The sequence below is a fragment of the Psittacula echo genome (genome assembly GCF_963264785.1).
Source record: "Psittacula echo genome assembly, chromosome: 4".
Classification (NCBI taxonomy): domain Eukaryota; kingdom Metazoa; phylum Chordata; class Aves; order Psittaciformes; family Psittacidae; genus Psittacula; species Psittacula echo.
Genome location: NC_137738.1, coordinates 13495098 through 13510011, shown reverse-complemented (window position 1 = coordinate 13510011; position 14914 = coordinate 13495098). Strand labels below are relative to the sequence as shown.

Sequence of the window (14914 nt, the reverse complement as noted above, 5' to 3'; positions counted from 1 at the left end):
TGTTCCTAGTTGAACTAGTTGGGCAGAGGGATGTTTTTCTCCCTTTGAAGGGCAACTGTGCTGCTCCATCCTACATATGTAATTTAATCCCTCCCGTAATACCATCCCCACATCACAACATAAAAGGAGTATGGTATGATCGTCAGAAAGATGCTTGTGTCAGTGGTTCATGATTGAGGAGATTTTGATTTATATTAATTCATGGTAGATTATTATAACTCCACTGCCATGCCCTACTTTCTCTGACTAGTTATAGGGCAAACAAGATGCCCCAGCTGCAGCAGCACAGAAAGATGTGTGCATACTCCAGCAAGAAAAACCCTACAGAATACAAGCACATGAGTAAATACCACAACAGGTAACATCCAAGTTATATTTAGAAACAATTACAGGAGCAGGGGACAAATAAGCTGTCACATTTGTAACACAGATCAAGATTCTTCTTGTCCAGGTGCTAACTATATAGGAGAAAAAACCAAAGCACAAACAAGTGGAGAAGTCTTTTAGAATAAGCAACTTAGCAATGAAAACTCATCTGTATGTACTTACAGGTTCTTGTAATTCTGCTTCATCCCAGCCTCCCCAGCCACCATCTTCCCAGCTGGTTGATTTGCCTGCTTTAAGCAAAGAAAGATTCGTTACATGAGTGAAACAGCACATGAGATACAGCATAAGCAATGAAAAACACGATCAGAAAGGGTTGTTGATAGTTGTTTTCCTTTCCCCGCCAATAAGTTCATTTATGGCAGTTATCAAATGAGTTCTACAGAAAGAAACATGAAGTGGTAGAAACGGCTGTCCTGCTTCTCTGTATTTACTTCCAGTTTTGACACTATTGAAAAGTAACACCAGAAGATGCAACCTAAGTACAACTTGGAAACAGGACAAATTGCAAATTAACTCTGACAGACTGCATCTAGAGCCCTTGGTAAGTAACACCTTACAGTCCCTGGTGCAATACACCATTGATCCTTCAACAGGGCTTCTCTGCTTTTTAGAACAAACTATTCAACCAAATTTGTCTTTTCTCAGTTTCTCATAGACATTAAGAGAGAGCTAAGACATATTTCAAGTTCAATACAGCAAACAAAGAATGAGGGCGTAACAGGGGGAAACTCTTGTGTCCACTTGACAAAAACTTTCTCCAGTGGGTGCAGAGACCCAAGACATTACTGCAAAATTAGAGCTTCAGCTGCATTTATCTAATTATTACTACTCCAAACGCAACAAAAGTCCCATTTTGTACATATTAGGCAGCTACAGAGGGAAAGTCAGGGGACAGCAGGCTTGCTCCTGTCAAGACTTCAGATATTTTACTATGTGGTGTAAGACGATCTTTAACACATCATAAGAGCAACATATATTCAACTTTATGAAAAACAGTATTTCTGTACATAAGTAAAATATGTTTCTTTCCATAGTGGTGGATTTCGGTTTGGTTTAAGTCAATTGCTGGATCAGGGTGTAGCAAAGTTTCAATATCTGAAGGGTGCCTACAAGGATGCTGGAGAACGACTTGTAGCAATAGGACTGGGGTCCTATCCTATCCATAGGGTGATGGGTTTAAACTTGAATAGAGGAATTTCAGGTTAGATATAAGGAAGAAGTTCTTTACTGTGAGGATGGTGAGGCACTGGCACAGGCTATCCAAAGAAGTGGTAAATGCTCCATCCCTGGCAGCGTCCAAAGACAGTTGGACAGAGCCTTGGGTGACATGGTCTAGTGCGAGCTGTCCCTGCCCATGGCAGGGAGGTTGGAACTGGATGATCTTCAGGTCCTTTCCAACCCAAACCATTCTATGATTTTAACGGGGAATGACAGTGCATGGAAATTCATCTGTGACAACAAAACTTTTGAGGAGCCAAAACCTCTGAGGATAATGCAGATCTTACCTGCACTCCTAAAGCCACCAAAGCAAAAGTTGAAGCTGTGGCCTCTAATGGGAAAATGAGCACAAGGACCTTGGCTACTCACATCTTTGCAAGACAATATAAGAAAATGAATGAGACACTGATCAGTTTTAATTATCTCATTCAAAAACCACAGGCTTACAAAATACGTGAAACACCTGAGAAAACTGAGATTCAGCCACAGGCTACTTCTTAGCTGCTTTAAAAGATTGAACATATTGCATGAACACATCTAAAATTCCTTCATCTAAAAATCCCAATTTTGATGTGGATTTAATTATTCTATGCAAAGGGTAATATTGCACAGCAATTTAGAAGTAGAAGATGTACAATTCTCAAAGACCATCATTGGGACCCTCAAGAAATCAATGCACTGACCTCCATCAAGAAGCACTAGCATGAAATCTAAAGCATCAATTAGACTTCAAGACTTCTTTAAAGATTTCTTTCAAGTTTTTCATTAGCTTATGTCATGGCTACTTTGACCTGTTTCCTATCCGTATCAATTATTTTCAATTTAGTCTTACGCAAGTAAGATTTTGCCATTTTAGGTGGTCAAACAGTATGGACAAGAAGGTTTGTACCCAGAACAATCCAATTTTATTTGGTCTAAAAACTCTGGCTCCTTTACCACCAAAGAAAGGCAGAATCCAGTACAACAGAAATCTGTATTCTGGCTGTTTAGGCAGATTTTTAAACCATAGTATGGCTAATAAAGACAAAAAAATACTAGCTTAAGAAAGAAATTTTCCACCAATGCTGTTGATAAGGTATTTCATGAGACTGTAGAAGACAAAATGCCCACTCCATGAGTAACCTGTGTTAAAATGGAAAGGTCTGCACCATCTATAAACTGGATGAGTCAGTTTTACAGCATCGTCATCAATACAGATCTGACTGCAGTTATTTCAGGCATAACCAAGACGCAACCAGCTTCCAAGGGTCACATTCTAATCTTGTATTTGGGGTTGAGAATTTTCCAGTGTGCAAATACATGAAGGAGAATTATGCCAAATACTGCTGAATACAAACCACAAGACGAAAATTGTAACTAGCTTTGATGTCTAGTTGAAGATAGCTAACGAAATTCTACTTCTGTTTGCATTTTGTTATCTCAAAAGGCAACAAAATCTCCTTCCTGTAAAATTCATGAAGGAAGGAAGTCTGTCAATGTGGCACAGTCCAGAGAAAAACACAACTACATCCAAGAAACAGCGCCACTGGCTTTCCTACAGCACAGAGCAGACCAGCCTTCTCAAGAATCTTCAGCCACTTCAGTTCCGAGACTGACTATGCAACATCAACCTTCAGTCATGAAGAATCCTGCTGCCTCTTTGGGAATAGCTACATTTTCCTGCTTGTCATTGTCCTTGAATGAAGCAAGATCAATAAAAAAAGGATGGGAAAAATGAGGTAATGGTGAGGCACAATCCCACTGATAAAGCTGCAGAGATCTTTTAGAACTGAGACCTGCTCCTGCAATGCCAGCAGAAGCTGTCAGCCTGCAAAGACTTTCCCATGCACCAGCACCTAGAAAGGCCGGTCAAGCCAGAGAAGACACAGGATCCAAGTTCTTTTTACAATAAAGATTTTAAGAAATATCCCATCATTTCCTTTAGTAATAACATTACAGAACTTGCAACTGTGGAACGCAAGACATTACCTAGTAACCAATACCTAAACAAGGCCAAAACAGTTCTTGACTTCATATGTGTTCATTTTTTCCAGTCCACTAATTGGAAATCAAACTTTCCTGTGCAAATCTATATTTCCATTCATCTTTCTCTGACTACCAGCAGATGTCTGGTAAACAGGTCTCCCTACTTAGATAAAGCATCAGTAATATTCCAGATTGTGTGTTACTGCAGAGCTTGCAAAAATAAAAGTTAATCTATTGCATCTACAAGAACAACTTCATTCTTTAATTTGAAGCATATTGCATTAAAACTCCATCATCAGCATATGTGAAACTTTAAATGCTGCACATGTACAGCACTGGTGTTCATCTATAAGAGAATTCAGTTCAAGCACATTTATCATAAACTTAATACACAAAAGAACAAGTCCTTCTGATAAGCATGTTGGTTTTAGAAGACAAGAACAGAGGAGAGAGAAATGCTAGCAACAGATCTAGACCAATGAGGTCTAACTGGCATTTAACAAATTCAGTATAAAAGATGTTTTTACACAGTCTAAGACTTCCTCCCCAAATTGCAGAATATATCTCTGGGCATAGAAATCTGCCAGCATCCTCCCTTCCAGAGCAGCACAATAACCTGGGGCAGGCACCAACAGCCTTTCCCACCTGCTCTCATGCTTCTGTTCTAGCTCTATGCAGCAGGTTACTAAAGGACATGCTTGGCATGGGCTTGCCCAGAAAAGCCTGTATTTGCCAAGTGGGAGAGTTATGTGTTGAAAACTGAACCACAAAGGTCAAACTACCCCTACCTATATCAATATATAGCTCTAAAACAAGCAAGTTTATGTTTGTTTGGTTTATGATCTTGCAGCTTGTTTCCCATCCATGCTTTAAGAATTTGAAAATTAATATGCAATTATTTTTTGCCCTATTACTTAAGTGCAAGAGTTTCGGGTTGGTTTTTTTTTCCTCTGTATATTTACTGCAACTCTGATACTATTTGATTGCATAATTACTGAAGAAATAGAAGCATCTCTTTTCTTCTCAGGCCAAGGAAGTACAGAAATAGTTGAAAATGTTCTTGCTATTCAGTAATCATGAGCCATTTATTCCCAAAGCTCCTCCAACATGGGGACTGACAAATACATTAAGTTTCGACAGCATTACTCGGAAGCCTCTTTTGAGACTAGTTTTACATTTGTATTATCACTTCAGACAACCATAAGCAGAAAAAAGAAGACAACACTCAAACTTAGCTCACTGATCTGAAAAAGAAACACTTGAGCAATTTCTCTTCCTTGAGATGGTCACAATTGCTTTCAACAGAATAAAAGGTGACTAAATTAAAAATAATCCAGAGAGTCTTTAAAGCAATGCTGCAGATCTCCATGTCTTACAGTTGTTAACTCCAAAATCAAAGTCTGATGTACCATATGGAAAAAATAAACAACCAAGCAACCTTGCGATGCTACATGGCACAGGAAACAAGTGAAGCAGATTGCGTTCAAAACAGAGCATTTCAGCTTGCTTTCAGGTGCAAGTAATAGCTGAAGTTATAGCAAGAAAGAAGGAAGTTTATCCAGTAAAGGAGGTGCTAAAGCAGCAAAACACTCAGGTGCAAAGATAATTTGGATATAGTACTCTGACACCGTTGTCATGCACATTGACAGCATGTCATTTAGTCTTTCCTGTATCTCAGAATGTATTAACAATTGCATATGTAGCACAATTCAGGTACAGTGCATAGTTTTTATGATATTTTACATGAAAATTGCAATAAAGGAATCTTATCTGTATATCATGCATTCTGGAGGGAAGAAGCTGATTAAAGAGGTAATACATAAGAGCTTGTCAGAAGATTCTTCAATAAGAACATACTAAGTTCTCTAAGAGGGATACAGAAATAGCTAATAACTGTTGCTAAATGCAATAGAGAATTCGATTTTATAATCAGGTTTTTTTTTTCTTTGAAACCTTGTTTGCAACTCTGAAATAAAAAGCCTGCCTGGCCTTCTGTGTTTCTGAATGAAATTAGTTGATCCAGATAAAACAAAGTGCGCAAGCACAAGCCCAGAGATGTTGTTTAGAAGAAGTGGTCTGAAGAGCATCTTTCAGGATGCTGCCAGTGTTAACAGGGCTGGAGTTTGGAAAAGTTTCTCCACCAAGCTGAAGCCAACATTCCTACTGTAAAAAGAAGCAGTGAAGTGACACCTTAAAGCCCTGAGCAACCCTCCAAACCACGGGGTCGATTTTGATGCAGCTGCACCTCAAAGCTATGTGCTGTGCCAGCTCACTATCACAGATGCAGGCCATTGCTCAGGACCTCCAAAGGACAAGTCTGAGTTTGGGTTTTTGGGTTTGGGTTTTTTTCATTATCCATTTCATTTAGGTACTAGGAGATACGCACACTTTGGAACTAAAAATACCTGCACACCAGGAAAGTAATGATTGTTTTATTTCATCTTAACACCTCCAAAGTTCAGCTTCGGACCAGCAGTCCTAACTAGCGATGTCACTGAACTCCTGTCATCAATGTTTTAAAACACACAGTTCAAGCTCTGAGTCTACTGGAAGAACACATCACTTTAAATAAATTGTAGTTAATTTCTTCAAACTATAAAGTTATAGAAAATGTTATGTGTATTGCTCAGTTTTCTGCTCCTTCCAGTTAAATAGCCATTAATTTCTTAAAGCTAAATTTTTCTTATGCCTGTGAAGCCTTATTGCATTTTGCAAATAAGATGGTGTACAGGTGTACACTTTTATAAAGAATTGTATAATGAAATTAACTGCTACAGCCGTTTTCTGATCTAGCCAATACACATCCCAAACAACAGCAAGCTGGCAAATTAAATGTAATGTGAATACTTTCTATTCCCAGTACTACACATTTGAAACAGAAGTTTTCAAAGCCATTTAGATATCACTCCACAGATCATTTGTGACTCATTGTTAACATTATTTTTTCCACCCTTTTTTTTTTAAGAGAATATAAGTACAGGAACTCCATATGAAGCATCTTTAGCCAGCTTACTCCATAATATATTTTTTAATTTAAGATACGTGAGACAAGATCCACCCCAACACCTTTTATTCTAATTTGCACAACAAAAATGCAGCTATATTTTGCTTCACAGCCGATAAACGGTTACCTCAAAAAGTCTGAACATTTCTTTAGTCACTTCTGCATTGTATTAGTTGCAATCTTAAGACATGAGTGCGTAACACAAGCAAGAACAATATGAACCCTTCCTTCCAGTGTTTCCTGACCCAACAGGAAGCTGGCAACTGCAGAACTGACTTTTACACCAGGTTTAAAGTTAAATCTTTCCTTTTCCTCCCCAGTTTACCACACAAAATCATCCTTTGCACAAACCAGATAAACTGTTGGGTTACAGAAAAGGATAAAGCTGTAGTTGAGATGATGCTTTCCATTACCTTTTTCTAACACTGAAAGCATTTCAATGTTTACTTGTATAAAGGAAGGAAAAAAGAATAATAATCAAGCTCCCCTAGAATAAAAAAGCAGATTTTTTTTAACCTCACTTACATCTGTATTTTTAATAGAGGTGGCACTTCGATAAACAATTTTCAATTTAAATTTGAAATTAACAACCTAGATTAAATTACCATACATAAATGAAATATGCTGCTATGTCAAATATGACTAGGTGAGAAGTACAGCTTTTTATTCATACTAAAGACAACTACTTTCACACTTCAATAAAAGTCACAGTATCACATGGTGATTTAGACATGTATATTGCTTGCAAACAAATTGTTTTCGTTTAAAATGCACCTACAAAAATGCTCTCACATGAATCACCCCAGATTTCAGTGTGGCCAATATATTCACAGAAAATATTTTGGTTAGAATGAAAAAATAGCCAAAGCTAAAACAGCAGAAAAAAGCTTATTTGATCTATAACTAAGAAAAAAAAAAAATAAGGCCAACAGCTCATAATAAAAAACCAAAATCCCACACACTGAAGATCCTGAAGGCACCTTCTGAAAACCATTTGTTACCCAAAATCTGACAGGAGCTCTTGAAAATTCTCCTCAGCACCTAAAACATTAAATTATGCCTCAAAAAAAGTAATTAATTTGTTCATTGAAATATGCTTTGTTAACTAAAAATATTTAACAAACATTTATTTTCCTAAGGTAGCCAGCATCTTTCATTTAACTATGAAGTTTATATACTAGTGAAACAGTTTCCATACAAATGCAGCAGAACGTAAAAAACCATACAAAAACACACACAAGAAAAAATAGTAAATAAAAGGTTCTAGCTCTCCAGTTTAAAATATAAAATACTTAGAACTTTAACATGTTTAGTGATATTTATGCAACTACATAAATATCATATACATAAATATTACAGTACATTCTGCCAATGGAACAGTGCTTATTACAGAATTCCCCGATAAAATCAATTTATTTATATCTTACTTAAGTTAAAAACATTTGCCTTGCCTCTCTGGCCTATAAAAATGTAATATGCACTTTATAAAGAAAACAACCAACTAAAAATAACTTGCTTAGACTTTTATTTTTTCTTTCCTTGGTTCACAACGTCAAAAGTAGAGATTCATTACATGTTCTCACACTTTATTTACAGCAAAGAATTCTTCCACATGAACAATGAAGAAGTCAAGGTACATGACAATCACCAAACAGAAAAGGGAGTCATTATGTACTGCTATGCAACAAGTCACTTGTGTACTAAGAAAAATGAATGGATTAGCATGTAGGTGAAAAAAAAAATAAAGGAAGAGAATGAAAAGCTGAATTAAGTATTTCCAACCAGAGCAATCACTGTTTGGGTGCAAGTTCATGAGACTAGCAGGAACTGCAGGATCTAGCTATACCATTTTATCCCAACCTGAGCTTCATAACAACCCTGCAGCTTTGCTATCTGGTTGGTTAGGTCACAAAGTACCACCAAAGCAGACTTGGAGAAACAATCCTAATGGGAACAGCAGCTCCTGTTCCACACAGTTGAACACACTTTTTTCCCAACTTAGGATACCTCCACAATTTACTTCTTTCTAACTTAGGATACTTCTGCAAGTCGTAACTGTTTCTCACTGTCAAAGATGAATGCACCAAAGATTTCTGCTTCAAAATGACTACTTATAATCTTATATAAAACTCTCTTTGTGAACTCTCACTTTATGTTCATTTATCCTGAAACATGAAAACAACTGTGATATCAAAAATCAGAGGCACAAATCCAAAAGAGTTCAAATAATCTACATGTGCTATATTTTCAAAAATACTCAATTCTGACACTCAATGACCGGATAACCAAGTACAAAAATAGGCTAGAATAGAAACAACCCATTAAAATGAAAGAACAGCAAATTTTGCAACATGCATCTTCTTTCCTCCTATCGTTTTTGTAGTTTTACACACACCAAATGTTTTCTCTCTTTATAGGTGCCATTTGCTAAATCCACTCCAACAAAAACGTCCAAAACTTATCTTACACAAACTTCTCTCACATCTGCCACCAAATACAAGAGACACATTTAAATTTCTTAAAGGACATGCTTTTAGAAACACAAACTGCTTATAATCTTTTGGTTTTATCTTCAGTATTCAAGAGGCACTAACAGGAGCCTACTGGTTCCAGATTCTTCTGGAACTCCTTTAGATACAGATGATACCAAAAAGAAAAGTCATATTGAATGTGCGTGCATTTTCCAGAGCATTATTAGAGCCGAACAACAACCAGTAGTAGCAGCAGTATATAACTGTTTTCTAACATAAGTTTTGGACAACGAATACTGGCTGCATAAAATTCTGCCATAATTACTTCCTTCCAAGTGCATTTCAACAATAAAGTTAATGAAATTTAATCTTGAATACAAAAAAGAAAGCAATAATAATGTGTAATTACATGCATGCATAAGTTTTAGTGGTAAAGTTAACTAGCTCAACATACACTGCACTTTTAAAACTTTTTCACAATTGTTGTGTCACCTTTTTACCAGGACCTGTATCACAGGACAAGGACCAAAATTTTTAAGCTGGAAGTGGGTAACTTTAATTTGAATAGTAGAAAGGAATTTTTTTACAATGAGGGTTGTGAGAAACTGGAACGAGTTGCCCAGAGAAGTTACGGATGTTCCATCACGCAATTGTTCAAGGCCAGGTTGGAAGGGCTTTAGAGCAACCTGGTCTAGTGTGAGGTGTCCCTGCCCATAGCGGGGGGCTGAAACTAAATAGACTTTAAAGGTCCCTTCCTACACATCCTACACTATGATCTCTCCTTCTTTTAATTCCCCCACAGACATTTTAAGGTTTTTTAAATAAGCACTTTTTGCTTTTCCTCATAGCTCTGTTTACAGCAGAAAGGACTTTACAAAACATCCTCATTAACCTCTTCAAACACTTTCCTCTAATGCTGCTAACAGAAAGCCAAAACATCAGTCAAATACAATTAAGACAGTACAGGACTAACAATATACAGGCCAGTGTTTCATTTCTTTGGCCATGGATCTATTGGTCATTCTTCTTTGTTGAGAAGCTTTCAATGTGCCTTGCCTCACACGACAGAAATCAGGTCCACAACTTTAGACTGTAGTTTCTACAGAAAAGATTTTACTGCCTTTTAGTGTAAGCTGCCAAACTACATCTTTAGCATACGTTAAGCAAACTTTGCATTATTAGACAACCCTGCATGTACAATGCCTGTTAACTTTACTACACTACCTTCAAACAACTGCACTCTCTTAGTGATAAAATCACAAACTTTCATCTCGAAGTTCGTGGCATAGAGGGTGTGTGGCCAAAGAGCTTCGCTCACATACTACAGGATAAGGACCGAGACCAGCTGAACACCTGAAACACACACACCAGGAAAACATGAACTTGCTGGCGAAGACACGGCACCTGTAGCAGGTCACTCACCCTTTACAGTCCCATCCCACAGTAACGCTGCCGAGCACCCGGCTACCTGCGGTTACTCGCTGCACACCCCACAGCGGATAATGACACAAAGGAGAGAGGAGACGAGCGAGTCCAGAGCCGGCATCCCCGGCCCCGCGTCAAGCAGCCCCGGCTGTAGCACCGGGCAGGCCACACAGCGCTGTAAGCGGACCGGCGGGGTAGGACTCACCGCTGTCCTTGCCGGCCGCGGCGCTGGCCTGGCGGCGGTGCGGGCACAGGAAGTCACGAGCCGCCTCCAGGTCCTGGAAGTGTCCGAAGGGAACCAGGACGCACGACATGGTGATACCGGTAGTGCCGACACCGGTGCCACCCAACCCGGAAACGCTCACCGACTTCCCTCAGGCGCGCCTCTGCGCACCGCGCATGCGCGGAGGGGAGTGGCGGTGGGGAGAGCGGGGGGGGCGCTTCAGTGTGTGGTGGGAGCTTGGGGATGGTGCCTTTGCTGCCGTTGCTCGTGGAGGGGAGTGGCGCCCTGCGCGTCCGTGTGCTGCCCCTCAGGCCGGCGGCTGTATGGGGACCTTGGGTGGAGATATCATTTCATCACCGAGGCCTGATGGTCATAGAATCATTGAATCATAGAATCAGCTGGGTGGGAAAAGAACTTTAAGATCATCAAGTGCAACCATTATGCCAGCACTGCCAAGGCCACCACTAACCCATGTGATTGAGGGCCTCGTCTACATGGTGTGTGAACACTTCCAGGGACAGTGACTCCACCACTGCCCTGCCTGTTCCAATGCCTGTTCCAATGCACCGTTTGGGGAAGAAATTGCTCCTAATCTCCAGTCTAAACCTCCCCTGACACAGCTTGAGGCCGCTTCCTCTTGTCCCATCCCTTGTTACCTGGGAGAAGAGACCGACCCCACCTCACTCCATCCTCCTGTCAGGCAGTTGTAGGGAGCGATAAGGTACCTCCAGAGCCTTCTCTTCTCCAGCCTAAACACTGCCAGGTCCCTCAGCTGTTCCAATCACACTTGTGCTCCAGGCCCTGCACCAGCTCCGTTGCCCTTCTCTGGCCCTGCTTCAGCACCTCAATGTCTCTCTTGTAGTGAGGGGCCCAGAACTGAACCCAGGATTCAAGGTGCAGCCTCACCAGTGCCCAGAACAGGGGGACCATCACTGCCCTGGCTTGCTGCCGCACTGGCTCTGATACAGGAGAGGATGCTGTGGGCCTTCTTGGCTGCCTGGGCACAAGCGGCTAATGTTCAGTTCCATCAATCAGCACCTCCAGGTCCTTTTTCATGAGCAGCTTTCCAGCCATTCTTCCCCAAGAGTGAAGCAACACAGCCCTAAACACCTATATTACTGTGTTGAACAGGGAACACCTTTAACGGGTAGTGAGAACAGGGTTTATTTCAATCTTAATTGCTCTTGCAAATAGAGAGCTCATGCTTCAGTTTAATGACAACAATTTCTGTTCATCTGCCTGGCAGCAGTGATTGTGATAAGTGAGACTTGCTGTGGAGTGACATTGTATAGTGTTGACAGCTGAACCACAGTCTCAAAAATCATCCTTTAGGGCAAAGAGGGAAAAAAAACATGTGAGAAGAACAGATGGAGATGTTTTCTGGGCCCTGAAGAAACAAATTGCACTGTCCAGAGGACTTCACAATATCTTTTAATGGATCCTACTTTACCAGGCTCTTCCTAATGTATAAAATACAGGTGGTTGTTTTTACATAGGTGTCTTTTTATTTGCTAGATAACTATATGTGTGTGTCTTTAGTAGTTAAAAACAGAAATGATTGAGCAAGTAGTCCAAGTCATTTGGACAGTTTGGTTCGTGGTCTGTGTTTTTTGGGTGGTCTTTAAACACCTTCTAAGGCTGAACACGTTTTTGCTAAGAGAAGTTTCATTCCAGACTAGAACCTATTTGGACTGTCCTGAAGGCACAGACTAACAGGGTATAAACTCCAGAGGATCTTTGGTCAGATTTTCAAATAAACTGGCTCTAACTTACCCTGACAACTTTTTAATGTCTTCAGCTGTTCTGTTTTGTTGCACCATGACCCAACTGCAGTTTTGCCTTTAGTAAGAGCAGGGACATTTGGTTTTAACATTTAAAATCTGTGGCTTCCTAGGCAATACACATGTTAGACTTGAATTTGAGCAGATGAATAATCCTATGCGTATTAAATCCAGAATGGTTGAATCCTGTTTTTCTGAGTGGGCATAAAATTACATGCTGTGTACCAGTGAGGAGGTGGTTCTTCAAAAATAAGGTCACAGTGTGGAAAAGGTTTAAAGCACCTGGTATTAAGGAATGGCTAATGACTCTGAGGATGCTCTAATTAACCATGTAAAGCCTGTGGGGAAAAGTATTTTGTGACATTTTAGATCTGTAACGTGCAGTCACTGGTAATACCAAGTGAATAAACAAAGAGTATACAAGCAATTAAATTCACAGCCTGGTTTGTCACTCTTTAGTGACACTTCCATCACATTATGAAAATTTCCTTGTTTAGAAACTAGTGAGCAGTGTAAGACACTGTCATATCCCTGTCTGGTTTGTTGTGCACCAAGAAGTCAAGTTATGAAACTGCCAAGATACCAATTAATGCATAAAATAAGGTGATGAATAATTCAACAGATGAGTTAATATTTCAAGGCAGGGTTGAGCCCTGATGAACTCACGTTATCACTTCGGCTACGAAATTACCTTATGTATGTTTGTTATACCTTCTTCAATAGTTACTGATTTTAAAACATTGATTATATTTATATGGGAGGCTATTAAAAAAGAAAAAAGGCTTTGAAAAACCTCTGTCATAAACATTAAGCAAAGTTCTTGAAGCGATTAAGATAAATGCTCAATAGCCTAAATTAACAATACATTTGCAGTGACAACAATACTTTGTATTTACATCAGTCCTATCATTTGGAGACCTTAATGGTGTTTACAGAAATGCATAATTATGGATTTTAGGGATTTTCACTTGGAGAAAGGAAAGTAATGAAAGAATAAGTGATTTACTTAGGGTCAATCCACAGATCTGTGGAGTCCTGTGAGTAGAACTCTGCTTTCTTCAGCATCAGTGATGGTCTTTACCTGTTGTTCATGCATGCTAGTTAGCATAAATTAATGTGATTATACTAACATATGCGGAGCCTTGCATTTGGTCTTTGATAGTAAGTGAAGATTAAACCAGCAATTTAGTAATAATTATAGCAGACACATCTATACCATAATGTTAATCTGATGAAAACAGTCACCTTATCAAGTCCATGCATAAGTGGCTTCCAAGTACTGCAGTTAGCAGGGAGAGAGTAAGAAATAATGAGTGTTCAATAAAAGCTGTTGAACAGAGAGAATATGGAGAATCTCAATCAAACATTGGTGCTCGTACCAAGACTTTCACTGCTGTCTAATCACAGCTGATCATAGAATTGCATCCTTGGATTCCTGAGTAATGATGTCTGTCTCATGCCAAATATCCATGATTCCCAAAGTGTTGCTATAACTTACAGTGGTTTGTCGCCTCTGAACATCAATTTGCATATTTGTATCTTTACATAAATTTCTAAATTCAGATTTATATAAACATATATAAAATATAAGGATATTAAAAGAGCTTTATGTCAAAAAATTGTCCATCTCAAGATATCTGTAGCAGACCTTTCTGTCTGTCTAGTAGCGCTGAGTTGTTGTAAGCTCTCACACAGACACAAGGCTGAACCGTGGCAGGGCTAAAAGCTTGAAGATGCCTTACTGCTGTTACAGACGTTACGTAAAGGTTGTAGTTGAAGAACACAGGCTGGATCATTGAATGATTGTGATTGATGCTACCCACTCTGAGTCTTACCTTTTTCATTTCTTAACTTTCACCTAAAGATGTGATTTAAACACTGTTTTGACAGAGTGCCGTAATATATTTCCCACTGATAGAGCACAGTGAAAACCCCCAAAGTTCTCTTCCCACACTTCTGGAAGGCAGTCTTGGGGATCTACACCATAAATCCTACATATCCATCTTGAAAATGCCAGGCCTCCTGGTTGGAGATTGCAACACTTACTGCCTGAATTTCTGTGTAACAAAGTTATCCACATTCCTTCTTGATACACTTGGGACTTACATGTAGTTTTAAGTCTTGGCATTTGATTAATTCTAATCCATACCTAATGCTTAATAGTAGGTATTTTAGATCTGTGTATATGCATCCAAAACCTATTCTGTTGAGCACACTTGATTCCTGTCCTGTCCTGAGCAAGTATTTCTTACTTGGAAAACCAGTCCTGGAAATGAAATCAAACCCTGCCCATCCAACACATCTGCCAGTGCACAGCATCAAAGTCTAGAGGGATAGTCTGTCTTGCTCCTGGGTTTTCTCACCTTTCTGGGCCAGACTCACATGCTGACATCTCTGTCTGCCTGTTATCCCTGTATCCGGAGGGTAGCTGTTGCTAAGC

General features: G+C 39.4%; 1 protein-coding gene across 5 annotated transcripts in view; it reads right to left on the bottom strand.

Moving 5' to 3' along the window:
- The window catches only part of RAB3GAP2 (RAB3 GTPase activating non-catalytic protein subunit 2), a 42961-nt gene extending 32157 nt beyond the window's left edge, over positions 1-10804 (bottom strand). For 3 of the 5 annotated variants that reach the window (XM_080614736.1, XM_080614738.1, XM_080614739.1), the window contains exons 1-2: positions 10676-10804; positions 550-617 (exon numbers count right to left, since the gene is read on the bottom strand). In XM_080614736.1, coding sequence (XP_080470862.1) covers positions 550-617; positions 10676-10784 — 177 coding nt within the window. In that variant the 5' untranslated portion in view covers positions 10785-10804. Of the gene's footprint in view, positions 1-549; positions 618-10467; positions 10598-10675 lie in introns of those variants that run through there. The other 2 variants (XM_080614737.1, XM_080614740.1) reach the window with 2 other exon arrangements.
- Positions 10805-14914: the final 4110 nt, after the last annotated feature.